The 18,675-nt window shown below is 47.4% G+C and overlaps 1 protein-coding gene across 1 annotated transcript in view; it reads right to left on the bottom strand.

Moving 5' to 3' along the window:
* LOC138282533 (cytochrome P450 7A1-like) overlaps positions 1-18,675 on the bottom strand; it is a 49,665-nt gene that overhangs the window by 11,341 nt on the left and 19,649 nt on the right. The window contains exon 3 of the mRNA XM_069220224.1: positions 4,175-4,785. Within this exon, the coding sequence (XP_069076325.1) occupies positions 4,175-4,785 (611 nt within the window). The remainder of the gene's footprint in view (positions 1-4,174; positions 4,786-18,675) is intronic.

Genomic DNA, 18,675 nt, shown 5'->3' with positions numbered 1-18,675 from the left:
ATTAAGCCATTCAGAGAACACCACTGTCTCACTTCTTGTGCCTTTCCAGATTAGTAGTATATCATCTGTATATTGCTTCCATAGTCTGATTTTCCCCAGAAATGGATTTGAAGAGTGTAGGACACTTTTCATCTCGAATGAGTGGACGTAAAGACAGGCCAGGCTCGGAAAAAAACTGCTCTCAATAAATGTTCAATGGACCGGCAGGATGAATTCACCTTCAAATTAAAAATTATTCCAGTTAATTGCCAAATGTGCTGCATCTAGAATGAACTCAGGAGGAGTCATTGATTCCCATTCAATCCTATTCATGAGCTCATCTATTACTCCTATAGTCACTTCATGGACTCTACATCTAGAGTAAACAGTAGCTCCTTCCGACCCCTTCATCCAAACTCTCCGTACAATGGGACATGGTCATGGACATATCATCTAGTTATATAACACTGTACTTCCCCACTTAGCTCTTCCTCTTTTGCCCCTTGGTGACTCATTGGAGACAGAGGTGGGTAGAGCATTTAATGAGAAGGAATAGTCAAAGGTCCTTGCCTATTTCCCATTTCATGTCTCAGAATGCTAAATTCAAGCAGATACTCTTCTTCATCCAGCACAGGGCTTATCTCTCACGTATTGCCATTAACAAATGCTTCCCATTGGTGAACTCAGCCTGCCCCTGCTGCTCTACAGACCCAGAAAAGTTTCTACACATGTTCTGGGCCTGTCATTCATTGGGTCCATTCTGATCTCTCCTAATTGACAATATTTTTACAGTCACAGATAAACCTGCCCCACATGACTGGACAACTATAGCCCTGGGCTCCTACAAATCACTGAAGAAAGATAAAGTGGCCAGGCGGTTAACTAAATTTACACTCCACACCTGTCAGTCTTAGGATGGTCTTCCCCCAAACATTTTGCTTACTTACCTCTGATTTGCTGAGTTTGTTTTTGTTTGCCTTAGGACTCAGTGCACTTTACCACTGCTAACCAGTGCTAAAATGTTTGAGCTCTCTCCCTAAAACATAGTTTGATTGGCACATACCCAATTTGCATGTTTAATTTAGGTATAAGTCCCGAGTAAAGTGCACTACCTGTGCCCTGGGCCTGTAAATTAAATGCTACTAGTGGGCCTGCAGCACTGATTGAACCACCCACTTAAGTAGCCCTTTAAACATGTCTCAGGCCTGCCATTGCAGAGCCTGTGTGTGTGCAGTTTAAACTGTCATATCAACATGGCAAAATAACCCTTTTGTCAGGCTCAACCCTTCCTTTGTTAAATATATTGCACTCCTAAGGAAGGCCGTGGACAGCTCCAAGGGCAGGGTGCAGTTTGTTTAAAAAGTTGGACTTTTATGTTTTTCATGCCCTGGTAGTGAAAAACGAATGTAAGAGGTTTTCATTACTGCAAGGCTATCAATCCCATCGATTAGCATTGTGACTACCTTATTACATCTTATTAGTGTAATTCACAATCTGGAAGAGATACGTTTTTCATGTTTAATGTCTCTGGAATCACAATTTAAAATCACAACTCATGATGATTTTCATTTGTAATTCTTAAAATGACACTTATGGAAAGTTGGCATTTTTTTACTTTAGCATTTGGTGCCTGCTGCCAGTCTCCAAAAACTTGTCTTTGGTGGGTGACAGCTGGGCTTTGTATATTCCCTCTAGACAGCCCCACACAATGGGAGCTGAGGTGTGACTTGATGGGCCCTGATGGGCCATCCTCATATTAGGGGAAGGAGGAGCTGGCCACAGCCTCACACTTACAATGGAATAGGCTGTGTCCTGTCCCTAAACAAAGGGCCTGATTTAGATATTGGCAGATGGGTTACTCCGTCATAACGGTGACAGATAACCCACCTGCCGAAATCTAAATCCCATTATTTCCTATGGGATTTAGATTTAGGCGGATGGGACATCTGTCACGTTGTGACAGAGTAACCCATCCGCCAATATCAAAATCAGGCCCAAAGGGACGCAAATACCCCTGTAGTGAGTTTGGAGCTAGGGCAGGAAGGGAGGACTTATGTGCACTTCAAAGACATCTTTGAAGTCTCCCCCACTTCAAAGGCACCACTAGGTATTAGAACTGGATCTCCGACACTACCACTTCAGGACACTTTTGGACCTGTGGATATCTTGCTAGGAAGAATGACTGCTGTTTTGCTGCGAGGACTGCCACTCTGCTGGACTGCTGCTCTGAAAGAACTGCTGCAGGGCCTGTGCTGACCTGCTGCTCTCCCTAGCTAGGTGAGAAGAAGTGGACCTGCATCTCTCCACCCCAGAACCTAGAGTGACTCCAAGGACCAGCTGACTGGTCTCCTGATTTGAAGTCTCAGGGACATAAATTAATTCCAACCAACCCCACACTCCAAGTGGGCTCTTCCAGCTGTGAGCCTGACCTGCCAAGTTGTGCCACCCTAATTCTGCGCCCTTGGAAGCAGATCTTAGGGTACTGTTCAAGCAGGATCGCTGTACCTCAGCTGTTGCATGGACAGAACCGGCACATCTCTGCCATTGCGTGGATAAAACTGATCCATTGCTATCAGATCCAGTACTGCAACGCTTTCTTCAGTCCCTGCAAGGTCACTGCATCTCCTTCGACGAAAACCTCCACGTCACCACCAAATTCCACATCATAGCCACTACGCTCATCAGAATCAGGGCATCGCCTTGACATTGACACAATCACCACCTGCACCTGAACTCTATTGTATCTCGGCTCCGATGCATCACCACTACTGCATGGGGAACTTTGCTGTATTTCCGCGACTGCATGAGGAGAACTGGTGCATCTCCTCGACAGAGTGGTTCAGAACCAATGCAATGCCCTGCACTATGATTTTAAGGTACTTTGGTTCAGCAGGCCCAACAGGTCCGTATAGCCAGTCTGCCCCACATTGCAATCAGCCTGAACTTTTGACTTTACCTTTGTCCAGAGCGACCAGATATCTCCGGTTGGTGCTTTTTGCTCCTAAGCTCTATTTTAGAGTTTAATCTTTAAAATTCATAACTCAAGTTTTAATTATTGGATTTTTGTTTTTTTGCTTTTGTTTATGTATTAAATAAAAAATAAAAATTATAACCAGGTGTTGTATATTTTTGATTGGTATTTTCACTGTGTTTGAAGATTTGCAACAATTACTTTACACATTGCCTCTTAAGATAAGCCTGAATGCCCTGTGCCAAGCTACTAGAGGCTGAGCACAGGTTAATTTAGGGTGTGTTTTGTGACTTATTCTGACTGGGTTTGTGATTCCTACTTGATCGGGGGCATACCTCTGTCAATCAGAAACCCAACTTCTAACAGCTCCTCATTGTAACACATGCAATCCCCATTTACTGGAAGGCAAAACACCTCTCTCCTTTATGGCATAGAAACACACCTTACTTCACAGGGTTAAGGGTGACAGCAAGGTGTTGCACAGAGAGGAGGCCTTTCTCTACATTCAATGGCTGGGTCATGGGACATACTTTTAAAATCCTTAAAGAAAATTTAACTGAAACCACTATGCCCCAATAGAGCCCCCTACTGTGCAATTCGCAACATTTCACCCACTACTGTCTTAAGTACCCCGTCTTTATACATCTTTGAAGACACCCAGCACATAGGCCTGACTCCCCCCAACTGCTTGATTCCTTGAACAAGGGGCTGCTATGCTGGCTACCAACCCTAACCTCAGATAGGAATCTAGAAACCAGGGGACACTTTGCTCTTCCCTTCCTCCCCAATTTTTCCTTTCCGCAAATTTCAAGCTAATCATCAATTCTAGATCATAGTATTTCAAAGATTAATTGAGTACTAGATAGTACTGCAGTAACGGAAAACATCAACAAGAGACATATTGTTAACTGAGCAGGCTTTAGTATGTCAATAATAATAATATATGACTCATACCTAAATCGATGTTACTTCTTACCTAACTCAACTCTGGTGTACCCTTGAATAATAGAATTTAAAAAAAAAATAAAGTTTCTTTGAAAAATTGAATGGTACAGGAGCAACCAATGCGTTTGTTATTTTTATAAATTGGCTTTTTACTGGTAATGGTCACATGCATTGACTCTGAACAAAAGGCCACATGCTTGGAAAATAAGAGCAGAGAGCCATGCAAACGTTGCTAACATTTGCCATATCTTTTGTCTCATTTAAAAGTTAATTGCTTACCTTATAGTGTAGAGAATACTCCAGAAAGTGGCGGGCAGCGTGTTAGCTTGAGAAGCCCACAGTAATGACAGATGCGTTTTTGCTTTTCCCATATCATCAAATGTGGAGAGAGTGTCGTTCAAGAACATTCGGAGTGATATCAGATCTGACATGTTCCCCCTGTTTTTCAGGTGCTCATGGAGAAGGCCTTCTGCCAGCTTTTCTCGAGCTCGGTAGGCCGCCTTAAAAAAATGGATTGGGAGACCGGCAACGAGTGCTGGGAATATTTTATCAAATTCTTTGAAATTTTCAAGAGTGTTGAGGATAAGTGCCCTCTGTGCTTCCTGCTTTGCAGCATTCATATCGCCTTGGGAACTGAGCTCCTTGCCAAAGAGAGTCAAGTATCCAGATTCAAACATCACTCGGTAGCAAAAGGCATAGAGCCCGTCCGTTTGCCACTCTCTGGAAGCAACTTTCAAAGCGTTTGATTGCAGCATGACAAGTTGAAGGTTCTCCATCATGTTTTCAATGAGTGATTCAAGCGAATCTCCCTGCAATGTTTTTATGAACGTCTGGTGTACATTTTCAGTGGTATATCCATCACTAGGATCCATGCTGTCGTGTCCAAAAGCCTGTCATCAAATAATTTGATGTTATTTACAACAGAACCAATATAGACTTTTTCCATGATAGTAGAATAGTCTGTGTTAGTGCTAATCAATATTAACAATTTTGAAAGTGGTGCATATTGTGACGTGCATGTGTGTTCATGATTGTGTGCTTGTGTGCATGCATGTGTGTGGGTTGTGAATGAACTTAACCATGTATACCTGTGGTAAAGAGGCAAAGGTGAAGCAGGGAGATTGGTCTGATTTTGAAAAACTGGTCTGGATAAAATCAGAAGATGCTTACAGATTCTTAGAGTTCGACCAGATGTATTTCACATTTTTAAATTAAGAAAAACATTGCAGAAAATGTGAAAATGCCTGGAGCACCTCTGATTAGTCTTGAGATCCTGTTGCCTTCAGAGCACTTATAGGGACAATGAGAAGAGCATTCTATTATGTTCTGAACCAAAACCTTACAAGAGAGCTTGTATGAGAACTGGAAAATGCTGCATACTGATTATAAAATAAAGTGTACTCAGTATCACAAGCTCATACTATGAGTATGTTTATAGATGTGATGTAGCTGAAATTTTAGCATTGCCCCTCATGTTACAGTGATCATCTGTCCATGACGGTTTATACATGATGTTAATCGCAGCACAAATAGTTTGCTTGTAAAGTGATGAACTGAGAAGTTGTGTTAGTGTGCATTCACCCTTGTCTAGGGTGCTCATTACGACTTCTGTGGTCTTTTTGAAAGACCGCCGAAGCTGCTGGTGCAAAAAGACCACCAGTGCTGGAGGTCTGAAGAACAGCATATCACAACATTATGCCAATTTCCGCTTGATTTCAGGTGGAAATCCGACACCATCAGCCTGGCTGCAGTTGTAATAGAGGCGGTTTCGACTGCCGGCACCGCCACGCCAACAGGACGCCGCCCGCTGTATTATGATCTGTAATATGGCGTGGCAGTTTCCTGCATAGCGGTGTGGTGCTGGCAGTGGAAAGCGCCGGGACCCATCCCCTCCCATCAGCCACTTTGCCAAAGCAGTTAAGTTGATCGTCCGAAGGGGGGAGTGGGAGGATAGGGTGTGTTGTGTGTATGTGTTTGGTATCTGCATGTGTGTATGAATGCGGGTAGTAAGTGGGTGTCTGTGTGTGCGTTTGTGAGTGCGTGTATGCATGTGGAGGGGGGATGGGGTGTCTGTGTTCGTGTGGGTGCGTGCGAGTGAATGGGTGTATCTGAGTGCGTGTTTGGGTGCAAGTGTGTGGGGGGTGTCTGTAAGCAAATGCGTGGGTGAGTGGGGGTGCATGAATGTAGGTGTGTGGGGGGTGTCTGCTGGCGACAGGATTGGAGATTTCTGTCACCGGGTGCATGACCACCAGCATTTTCGTGGCAGTGCAACCACCACTAAAATGCTAGCGGTCTGCTAAGTCATAATACCGAAGGCTGTATTACGTTCATTTGCATCAGCCTAAGTGAGGTCTGCTAGGCACTGTATTTGTGACAGTGCAAAAAATGTTAAGTCATCTTTCTAAGGCGAAGCTTCCTTTCAGGCTCCGTTCCCATGAGATGGCTAGTTTGATTATAGATGTCTGTTGTCCTACACATAGATTGTTGGAAGAATATGTTTCTGGAGAGGGAACATTTAGGACTTTGGACTGACAGTATACACAATTGTTGCCATCCCGCATGGAAGAACGCTGGTGGAGGCCATTCTCATGATAAACCTGGGGAAAGCACGTAGTTGGAGTAGCATGATTGATTTTTATTGGCTGTTACCTCTTCAATGTCAAGGGAACTGACTAGCTGATTAGCTGAACTTTAATATACCGTTCCCCAGCTGTAATCTCGTCAGAGAAGAGATTCCCTAAAGAAAAGCAGCAGGAAGCAGCAGATTCCTCTTCCCTATCTTCGGATGCTGATCCCCTTTGGACTCTGAGATGTGCTGCCCTCTCTACCCTTGTTCCTTTTAAATGTCCCGCTGAGACTTTTCCCTTACCCCAAGAAGAATATTCTTGACCGAGCTTCTGATATGTTGACACTTTCCCTTTACAGTTACCTTTTGCACATTCTAGTTAGTGATCTGATGTCAAAGATTTCCCTTTTCCCAATTTTTTTTGTACTTTTTATGCTTTTTATGTTTTGACCGCAAGTGTCCTGCACACCACAATGTTATCTGTACTTAGATGAATTATATTGCCTTAATGCTTATTAGAGAAGCTCTTATTTTCTGTACATCCATTTTTTTTATAGATGTTTTGTAGGATCTTTGTAGAGTGTCTAGTTCTCCTAATGTTGGGTTGCCTAATCTTGTTTTGTTGACTTGGTCAACCTTTGGTGATACTGTATCTTTATAACTTGATCTTGAGCATGGTGGCGTGGTCAAGATGATGACCTCACAAGTCACATAGTGAGGAGCTCCATGAACCCAAGCCCACAATTATGTATCCTGCCTCCATACCGAAGCTCCAACAGTTGTACAAATAGTTGCATAAACAACCTCGACCACCAAGACTGCAGCGCGGGACCGCCATGTTGACAGCCATGTTGGGTTGCACTGGTGGGGAACACCCAGCTGAGCAGTACCGCCTGAAGCGGCCAGCATAGAGGAGTGGGCCGTAGGGTTTGGCCTGCAGAGACTGAAGATCCGGGGGGCCCAACCCCCACCCTTGAACTACAACAATTCAATCCCCTCAGGAGGACAGAAGATGCAGCCTGAAAAAGGACCGACCCCACTGACACTCTTAAAGTGAGCACGTCTGCATGAAGGTGCCAGAAGGAGAGAAGACACATTGTGGCCTACCACGTCCCTGAGGAGGCCGTAAGTGGAGACAGCGGGAACCACCACCGCAGAAATATACCGGGGTAAGGAGTGCAATAAAAACTCTGCGGTGGTGCTCCGGGGCCCCCCCGGAGTAAATAACTAACTATAGGGTGAGTGGCCGCATACTTGCCGCAATCTGCCCGATCGGCCATCTGCTGAGAGACTATTAGATGAGGGAATGACTGGGGCGCAGCCATTAACCCCCCCCCATCGAGAACCATTGGGAGGATTGCCTCCCCAAATGGTACCACTGGGGCAAAGAACTCCACATTCCTCCTTTAGCTGGTAGGTTGGCAGCAACGCTTGAGTCACCTGAACTACCATCATCGTATGTTGCTTTCCTCTCTTGGGCTCCCACAATAACATTGTCGACAACATGGTGAGCTGCAGGGAGGGCCTAGCTAGCCATGCACCACCCAGCGAGAACTGGGACATTGAGGTGCTTCCCTCTTAACACTTGGAGCCACAGTGATCTAACTACTGTGCACCATGGTGCCAGGTGCACAAAAGACTTTCCCAGACACCACACAACATCCCTGGCTGATGCAAGGCCCTTGTCTCAATGGGCCGCACAAAACAGGATCGATCAATAGCGGGAGTGGCTGGCCCACTGGGGAGTGGAGTGGAGGGAGAACAACCACGCACCCCGGGCAAAACCCTGGCGGCACACTCGGCAAGTTTGATGAGATACTAACCGCTGTGTTAGACATTAAAACCATGCTGGAACCCAAGATTGATGCACTGAGGATCGATATGGGCCTAATGAGGGAAGATCATAAGAAACTGAAAGATCAAGTCGAATCCACAGAATCCGACCTAGCTTTTCTTCAGAACGTTGGTTTCAGACGCAACTGCACACATTAAGGACCTACAAAAAGAGGTGGCATACCTCCAACAGCATGCAGGCGATTAAGAGGGCTGATCCTGCTGCAAAACCGTGCGCATTGTGGGCTTTTCTGAGCTCGTAGAGGGACCCACTATGGAACTGTATCTTGAGGCATGGTTCTCATTGACAATCCTTCAGGGCCAGCACTCATCACTTTTCTTTGTGGAACACACACACAGGATGCAGGGCAGGCCGTCCTTGATAGTGGTAGCCTGCCTCTTCAACTATAGAGACAGGGATCACATCCTGCAGGTTACCTGAGCAAGGGGCCCGTGGATGATGGAGGCCTCCCAAGTTAATATTTATCCCGACTACCCCCCTGAGGTACAGTGCAAAAGGTCTTTCTTTCTGACAGTGAAAAAAAACCTTAAAGACCACAACATCAAATATGCATTGCAGTTCTCTGCCACCCTCCGAATCATGCATGGCAACAACACCACCTTTTGCACCGCCCCAAAAGAGGCATGGGCTTGAATGGAGCACAGAGGCATAACTACAACACTTTCAGAGTGCCAGGAATGACCTGCAGGATGAAGGGTACAGAGGCATCGCAAGCCATGCCGCAGGCGCCCACAGGTTGGCCCCATGAAAGAACAGACAGTCAAGGAGAGGGTACTGGTGGTTACGGAAGTGAATCAGCATGTGACAACACCTTCCCAACCATCCTCAGATACTGGGCGGTTGGAGGATGACCCGCCCAACACTGCCCTGGCCCTGGTGGGTGGACTACTGTGTGGGGGCCCCCAGGTGACTCCCCAAATGGCCAAAGAAGTCATATAATTGCCTGCATATCATGGGGTGGCATGGTGCTGAGCAATGTTCTCTGGCAAATTATGTACACTAGTGGGGGTGGGAGTTGTAATAATACCACACAGGCTGGGGTCCTTGGATCATATGTAATTGGGTGGTTTCAGTGCTACAATGCCCCTCCTCCCTAACACAAACAGTGAAGCTGAAGGCGACTTGTTTATAACGTTGTTAATTAATTGCATTATAGTGCAAATGGCCGGACGCTCATTGGCGCACCAGACTGGGAGGGGGTGTTTATTGGTGTTCCCAGGGTTTTACAGGGGACTTGTTCTTACAACAAAAAATACTTTGATTTTATGTACATGCACAGGTATGTGGTTGACAGGGTGGCAAAGGAGGTGGTTATGGGACAACCAGGCGGTTGTGGGGCGGAGAGGACATGAAATTGTTGCTACCACCAGTCACAGTCCCAATATGCAAAAGTCCAAATGACACAATAATTGTTCCTGTCCTGAACATTAGGGGACTCGCAGTGTCTGTTAAACAATACCAGGTGCATCAATACTTGCGCAGATGCAAAATACAGATGGCACTGCTCCAAGAGACCCACTTTACTGCACCAGACCTCGAAAATATGCACAGGCGCTGGTGAGGCACACTGGTGGGGGCTACTTACTCCAGATACGCTAGAGGGGTTCCTGTATGGGTGGCACCAGGAATGCCACTAGAAGTGCTGCACTCAAAGATTGCCCCAGAAGGGAGGTATGTGGTACTGGAAGAGAACCTAGATGGCTCTCTAGTAGCAATAGTCTCCTTATACACCCCAAACTCCAATCAGGCCATATTTCTGCAGTCACTCACACCAGCACTCATACGTAATATACTAGCACTATTTTATTGTGGAGGGGATTTCAACTGTGTCCTGGACTTGGACCGCTCGCACTCACCAGTACCAGGTGTCCATTCCACAGCCCTTAGCAACACATGAAGCAATGAGCATCCCACAGACAGGTCTCAGATGCTTGGCGTATTCTACATGCCACTACTAGAGTATACTCCTTCCATTACGGATTACTTGAACTATGCACTAGAATAGACCTGTTTTACTGCAGCCCTGAGGAGCTCTCAAGGGTCGGTAGCGCTGAATATCTTGGGGGCACCTTATTCGACCACTGCCTTTTGCAACTCTGGCCAATATGGGCTGTGAATGTCCGAGTATACCCGCATGGAGACTCCCTGTGCCAGCCCTGCAAGGGCAGGCATTCTGTGACACCATGCTAGGCCACATCACTATATACTTTGAGATCAACGAAGGCACAGCCTCTAACAATGACAGAATGGGACGTATTCAAAACCGTCCTCAGTGGCCATGCAATTAGGACACTATGGGCCGCATTATGACCCTGGCGGTAGAGAACCGCCAGGGCCAACGGGGGCGGGAGCACCGCCGACAGGCCGGCGGTGCTCCCTTGGGCATTCTGACCGCGGCGCTTTGGCCGCGGTCAGAAAGGGAAAACCGGCGGTCTCCCGCCGGTTTTCCACTGCCCCGAAGAATCCTCCAAGGCGGCGCAGCTCGCTGCGCCGCCGAGGGGATTCTGACAATCCTTACCGCCATCCTGTTCCTGGCGGCTCGCCCGCCAGGAACAGGATGGCGGTAAGGATTGTCGTGGGGCCCCTGGGGGCCCCTGCAGTGCCCATGCCAATGGCATGGGCACTGCAGGGGCCCCCGTAAGAGGGCCCCGCTAGTATTTCACTGTCTGCATAGCAGACAGTGAAATACGCGACGGGTGCAGTAGCACCCGTCGCACCTTCCCACACCACCGGCTCGATTACGAGCCGGCTTCATGGTGGGAAGGTCGTTTTCCCCTGGGCTGGCGGGCGGCCTTTTGGCGGCCGCCCGCCAGTCCAGGGGAAAACTTGGAAGGAGCGGTACTTTGGAGGGGGGAAGTCTGGCGGGCGGCGGAGGCAGCCCGCCAGACTTAGAATGAGGGCCTATATGGCACCAAGCTGGTGTTGTTCCGGGAGCTACAGACATTAGAAACTGACATACGGCAGTATGAGCAGAAGCTTTCAGAAGACTGGGCAATGGCCGCCCCACCGGTATGAATAACGTGACTACAGGATAACATTAGACCGGCCAGTCAAATCAGACTACAGAGAATACCAGATAAAAAACATGGAGCGTGCTAAGGCAGGTAAGCTCTTAGCCTGGCTCATACGTTCAGACTGCCCCACAGTCCCAATCACCACTATTCGCGATGATACAGGCCAACTACTCAAAACCCAGCAGTTCATTAATTCGGCCTGTTTGAATGTGTCTTCCTGGGCTAAGAGGGTGGAGGACCTGGCACCTGCATTCCAAAGGACAGTAGCCTGCCCTCACACAAAGGACTGCCACACCCCTACTGGGACCCTGGCAGAGAAGATTGAACTGAAAGGCGACCTTGTGCACTTCTACGCCACTCTTTGAAGTCTCCCCCACTTCAAGGGCACATTTGGGTAGTTAAACAGGGCCTCTGCCCCTACCAACTCAGACACTTCCTGGAGAAGAAAACTGAACCCGAACCTGTATCCTGCCAAGAAGAACTGCCTGGCTGCCCAAAGGACTCACCTGTCTGCTCTCTGTGAAGGACTGCTGCCTTCCTGTTGCACTGCTGCCTTGCTGCTCTCTGGCTGTGGTGAAGAAGTGCTCTCCAAGGGCTTGAATAGAGCTTGCCTACTATTCTCTGAAGTCTCAGGACCAAAAAGACTTCATCTCTACAAGAAGGACTCCTTGTGCGGCAAAATTTGACACACAGCCTGCCAGAAATGATGCACAGCCTGCACCCCGGTGAAAATTTCACCACATGCTGAACCAGATCGACGCAGCCCGACTTCGCAATGAGAAGATCGATGCAGTGCCAGCGTAGCGACTGCAAATTTGATGCACCGCCCACAGGAACGACACACAGCCGAACCGGAACGACGCAGCCTGACGTCCAGAGAGGAATCGACACAGCGCCTGCCGTGCAGTAGAAAATTTGACGCAACACCCACCGAATCGACGCAGCTCCTGTGACTTCGTCCTGCCAGCGCAGGAAATCCACGCATTGGCCCTGGGGCGTCCGAAAACCCTGCAACCCGAAGAGGATCCACGACCGAGCGCCAGAATTCAATGCACAGCTGTCCCTGTGTGAAAACTAAGCGAGACATTGCTGTGTGCAGCCCGAGAAATCAACGCACACCCCTTTGTTTCCAAGCATCTCCTCCTCTACAGTTCTTTGTGGAGATGTTGCACCCAAACCTGGTACTTTGTGCTTGAAAGAGACTTTGAGGTTATTACAACTTTGGAGGAGATGTTAATCCGTCCCAAAAGTGACGGTAAAGTGACGGATATACCACCAGCCATATTACGAGTCCATTATATTTATGGAACTCGTAATACGGCTGGTGGTATATCCGTCACTTTACCATCACTTTTGGGACGGATTAACACCTCCTCCAAAGTTGTAATAACCCCCTTTGTCTGCTTTTAAAAGACTTAAGACACTTTGGGGGTCATTCCAGCCTTCCCGCCGCCCGCCAAGCGGGAACCGCCAGAAGACCGTACCGCGGTCAAAAGACCGCAGCGGTCATTCTGGGTTTCCCACTGGGCTGGCGGGCGACCGCCAAAAGGCCGCCCGCCAGCCCAGTGGGAAACACCCTTCCACGATGAAGCCGGCTCCGAATGGAGCCGGCGGAGTGGAAGGGGTGCGACGGGTGCAGTATGACCCGTCGCGAATTTCAGTGTCTGCTAAGCAGACACTGAAATTCAAAGTGGGGCCCTCTTACGGGGGCCCCTGCAGTGCCCATGCCATTGGCATGGGCACTGCAGGGGCCCCCAGGGGCCCCACGACGCCCCATACCGCCATCCTGTTCCTGGCGGCCGAAACCGTCAGGAACAGGATGGCGGTATGGGGGTCGGAATCCCCATGGGCAGCGGAAAGTCGGTGGTACACCGCCGACTTTCCGTTTCTGGCTGCGGCTGTACCGCCGCGGTCAGAATGCCCAAAGGAGCACCGCCAGCCTGTTGGCGGTGCTCCCGCGGACCCCGACCCTGGCGGTTTTTACCGCCAGGGTCGGAATGACCCCCTTTATCACTTTTACAGTGATATCTGAACATATACTTATTGCATTTTAATCGTTTTGACCTGCATTTATCCAGATAAATATTATGTATTTTTTAAAACAGTGTGGTGTATTTTTGTGGTGCTATATGGTGTTGTTGTATGATTTATTGCACAAATACTTTACACATTGCCTTCTAATTTAAGCCTGACTGCTCAGTGCCAAACTACCAGAGGGTGGGCACAGGATCATTTGGATTGTGTGTGACTTACCCTGACTAGAGTGAGCGTCCTTGCTTGGACAGGGGGTAACCTGATTGCCAACCAAAGACCCCTTTTCTAACAGATCTGATAGATGGGAATATAGGCAGGGCCCTTGGGGTGTGCAGTCGTCCATTCCATTCCGCACTTTCTTACCCCTCTCCCATGTAGGTAATATCGCCATCTTCAAGATGTTGGCTCTCCCCAGGCTACTTTACCTCTTTCTGCCACCCCTGCCCTACTGCCCCAGAGTCTGTTCATTGATATGCTCTCCCTATTGACTGCGCTGATATGAGGCAAGGAGAGATGACGGGTGGCTCTCTCCAAATTACATGAAAAAGAACAGATGTCAGAGCACTCATGATTTCTTATTAAGAGTTATTAATGTATCCAATCTTCTTAGTCAATTGATCACAGACTCATGTTCATCTCAGAGTCCAGTTTTATTCACAATGTTCAAATATCCTCCATAAGTACAGCAAAGTACAGCCAACGCGTGTTTCATCCTATGAGAAGTTATTCTCTTAAGGACTTCATCAGGGCTTAGTTAAAATTGCTTAGTTAGGTAGAGAAATATCCAAAAGCTCGATGAATAACCTTATATCTTATATTCCATCCAAATATAATTGCATCAAGGTAAACTTCATATAAATCTCCCGGAATAGATTATCAGAGTATGGATAGGGAACCAATCGCGGAGTCAAATGCACCCCGCAACGTCCCAGTTACAATGTGCAGCATAGTGTCTGTTACATGCCCTGCTGCGGTGAGGGGGATGGGCGCCCGAACAATGAATACTACTATGTGGCTGGCCAGTTCCAGTGGGCTATGCGATGGCTGGCTGGCCACAATTGGAATGAACTGGGGAGTTGGCCGGGGTGGCCTCCCCTGCACAAGTACTGCGAGGGTTCTTAAGCACAAGTGTAGAGATTCCCACAAAGGACAACATTGCCTTAATGCAGGTTGCCAAGAAGTGCTGGACTACATACACACACACAGAACACTCCTGTCCCCCAAATGCTCAGGCCTATCCCTCTGGGCAATGCTAGGTTGCTCGGAACTACAATCGCGCCCGGACTTAGGCCCTCAGTACGACTTTGGCGGTCTTACTAAAAGACCACCGAAGCCGCGGGCGCCACTATACCGCCAGTGCTGGTGGTATATGTGGCTCCCTATTATGACTTTTCCGCTGGGCCAGCGGACAGAAACAGCCTTTCCGTCCGCTGGCCCAGCAGAAAAGTCACATTGCAGCCGGCTCATAATAGAGCCAGCGGCAATGTTGATGTGCAGCGGGTGCAGCAGCACCTGTCGCGTGAAATGCGCGATGGGGCTGTGCCTGGGGGCCCCTGCACTGCCCATGCTAAGTGCATGGGCAGTGCAGGGGCCGACAGGGGCACCCCGAGTACCCCTTACTGCCAGCCTTTCCATGGCGGTGTTTACTGCCATGGACAGGCTGGCGGTTGGGGATTATGACCGCCTGGCGGTCAAGTGGAGGGGCCAGCCGTATGGGCGTGGCTAATGCGCCATGGTCATAATACACTGCCGGTACACCACCAGCCTGTTGGCGGTGTTACCGCCAGTGTACTGCCGCCCGCCAGGGCCGAAATGAGGCCTTTAGTCTTCTGGACAGAGGCAGGCCTCACTGAATGGGGTGGCCTCTTTATAGATCAGATATTGAGTACATTTGAGAGTCTGGCAGACGATTACGGCACACTGCCAGGATCCTTTTTAACTTATGCTACACTCACACTTTATTTAAATCAGTTTTGGCACCAAATGCGTGACGACCCAGAGATAATGGGTTTTCTCCAGGTGCTGTTGACCCAGGCGGAAGCTCGAAAAGCCATTATTAACATTTACAGTTCCCTTATTTGCGGATAGAGAGCAACCCCTTTATACACTTAGATCTTACTGGGATGCAGCTCTCAACACAACACTAACGGACAAACAATGAACAAAGAGCTTAACAGTACCGAATATCATTTCTACAAATGCCAGGTTGAAAGACACATATTTTAACTATCTACACCACACCTAACTCACCCCAGAGCAATTGGCGCAGATATATCCGGGGGCTGCAGACACATGCCGTTGATGCCAGGCGCATGAAGTGAACTTCATACATATGGTCTGGACTTGCGTGCAACTCATCCTCTACTGGGAGGACATAATCAGGTTCTTCACCGAAGTTGTGGGATTCCAGCTTCATAGGGAGGGACTACACTACACACTGGGGGTCACCTCTGGCACAGCAGAATGTAAACCTGCCAACAAACTCATTGACTTAGCATTAGTCCTAGCGAAGCATAGACTGGTAATGTGCTGTGCTACTGCCCCGTCGGTCAGTCAGCGGCTATCGCATCTGTGCACCGGGATACTTTCAGAACAGGCTTTATTAAATGCCAGGATAAGGGGGCTCACCACCGGGCAGAACCCCAGAAAAGCACAGATACCTGCAGAGGGTGGAAACACAATCCAACTCCAGACCATGCTAGAAGAGTCTACATCACCCCCTCATATACAAAGTTACGCAGGCCAGGAGCACCAAGAACACACCTGTAGCCAGAGCTACCACCTCACACGACAGTCTTATAGAGAATATTGCAATGCAATAACAGAACATTGCTGCCATCAAATTGGGGCCCATGGGAGGGAACAGCTACTGAGCTGCTTCCCTCCATCCCCCCCTCCGTCCACAAACCTTACATCTGACCATCCCTTGATAGACACTCTACAAGGATCCACGACCACATACCACAGTTCAATATATTTTATACACCAGTTATTATTGGTGCTGTAAGAATGTATGGAGGGCTACAAGACACGGCCAGGGCCAACTACAAACATACACGAAACTGAACTTGACAATGTTACCTGTGTGTACTGTATGCAATGTATGCTTTAATTTACAAAAAGCATGTACCTGTCTGTAATGCCTCACTTAACACAGTGTATAACTTGTATTTGCATAACCTACTCTTTACAAACCAATTTAGATATATATAAAAAACGTTTATTTTGAGAAATGCCTACATGACTTTGAGTTTATGTTTGTAATAAAACACCTTAACTTTATTGCTGACTGGAGTTTTCCTTGTATGGCCACATGGGTCATACTGTGTAAATTAATTGGATTATATTGAAATTTGTTGTTTCGTCCTACCTCACCGTTATGTTGGTTGCAAAGATCCATTGAGTTCGTTGAGCATTGATTGCTGTGAAGGATTAAAATGCTCCAGTAGATGAAAATAGTAGGACCTATTCACAAAGACCCTGTAGAGGAAGTGAAGTAGTACTCCTATAGTACTCTCTTACATACTCTTAAATACTTTTGAATATTTGCCCCAAAACATTTAAAATGGGAACACATAGGAATATTCACAGAGTATTCTTATGTAATTACTAGTAAAATAGAGAAAGGACTGTGTCCCATTTACACTTGTATAAATAGAGAGAGGGATGTTTTGGGGATCAGTTCACAAAAGCATGTAAGAGTACATAAAATAACATTCCTATAGTAGTAATTACTTCCCACTCTCATTAATGCTTTTGGGAGTTGGCCGACTGTTTTCTCCTAGAGAGTAAGATGGTTACATAGAGTTCCAATTTTCTAGACCTTATTATGTCCTAGAATTGTTTAAAAAAAATAAGTAAAACAATTAGGGGGACGCAAGAAACAGTTACATGCAGTGTTTGAAGACTGGGACAAAGTTGTATCGGAATGGGAAATATCTGGTTCAGTGTTGCCGTGGAATACAACTTCAAAGGTTACAGGATGTGTAGAAAGATGGGGTTTAGCTGATATTTGAAGGCATTTTTATTTGAGGGGTGTAAGCTCATGAACAGTTAGGTATACACCCTGCACACCTTGAGAATGCCTCAGAAATCATTCTGTGGTGTGTTCAGCTTACAGGGCATGTCTTGAGCTGCAAGAGAAGTAGAGCTTCCTTCGTATGCATGGCCACAGCCTCAATACTAACTTGGTGACTTACTTACTACGATACTAAAAATAAGGGCAGCACCCATTAAGGAACTCTGATAAAAGTCAGAACCCCCAACTATAGAGTATTTAGGGTCAGATGTATTTTTACTGAAGTGTATCACATCAACCAAAGATGCACAAGGGGAGAAAACAACACAGAGCCATATTTATAAAAATCACCTGTTGCTGCTCAGTATCCCTAGCGAGCACACAGGCTGCCTGGTGACACGCACATCTTTACACCATGGTGAAGAGGTATCTGCATGCAGTCTGGCATAAGAGTTGTACTGGAAGAAGTCCCTTCCAGTATGAAATCCTGATTCTTAAACACTCCACACACTGTATGTGTGCATATACCCATACACATGCTTACGGACCGGGTGTTGCTCTTGACCGTAATGGTTTATGTATTTAATGTTCCATGTATGCCTTGAGACTGGAATAGGTTTTACACTGGACTAAAGTAAATACAACTGTGCATTTTGAAACACTTTTGCTTGAAAGTACCTAAACACACAGCAGGACAGGTCCCCATAGCGTGCTGATCTCTGCCATCACTTTCATGACACACACCGAATTATTCTATTAACCAATTGTACAAGCGTTTTCCTACCATGAATGAAATGTGCACCAGATCAAATGACTTGATTTGTGAAAATGCATCAAAGTGAGGTGGTGACAGAATGCACTGGAAGAGACACAGTCCAACTAAGGGGTGTGGTGTGAGTTTGATGTGTTCCTAAGCAGTCAGTGCTATGTGTACTCCACTAGGAAAGTCCTGCCCTGAGGGAACCCACATTATGTATGCACGCGTTTCCGCATCATGCGGGTGGAGTTAAATGTGAACAGAGCAAGGGAGCAAACCAGTGGTGTAACAAAAGCCCCCCGCTGCCCCTGCTGTGTCCCCCGAGCTCCAGAGGGCCCGTCAGCATAGTACCCTGGCCTGAGAGCGTCTGAGTTCAGAGGGTGGATAGCTCCATGAACTTTGCAGGGGGGGCCCTCTCATGTTTTGTTACGCCACTGGAGCAAACCTGAGTGCTTCAGCACTTAGGAGGTGTATGAGTGTTGCACCACACTACTTACATTACATTTTTGAAATGGGCAAAAAATAAATGTAGCTAA

Source organism: Pleurodeles waltl, chromosome 2_2, assembly GCF_031143425.1.
Source record: "Pleurodeles waltl isolate 20211129_DDA chromosome 2_2, aPleWal1.hap1.20221129, whole genome shotgun sequence".
Taxonomy (NCBI): domain Eukaryota; kingdom Metazoa; phylum Chordata; class Amphibia; order Caudata; family Salamandridae; genus Pleurodeles; species Pleurodeles waltl.
Note: the sequence above shows the minus strand (reverse complement) of the source record. Positions and strands in the feature narration are given on the sequence as shown.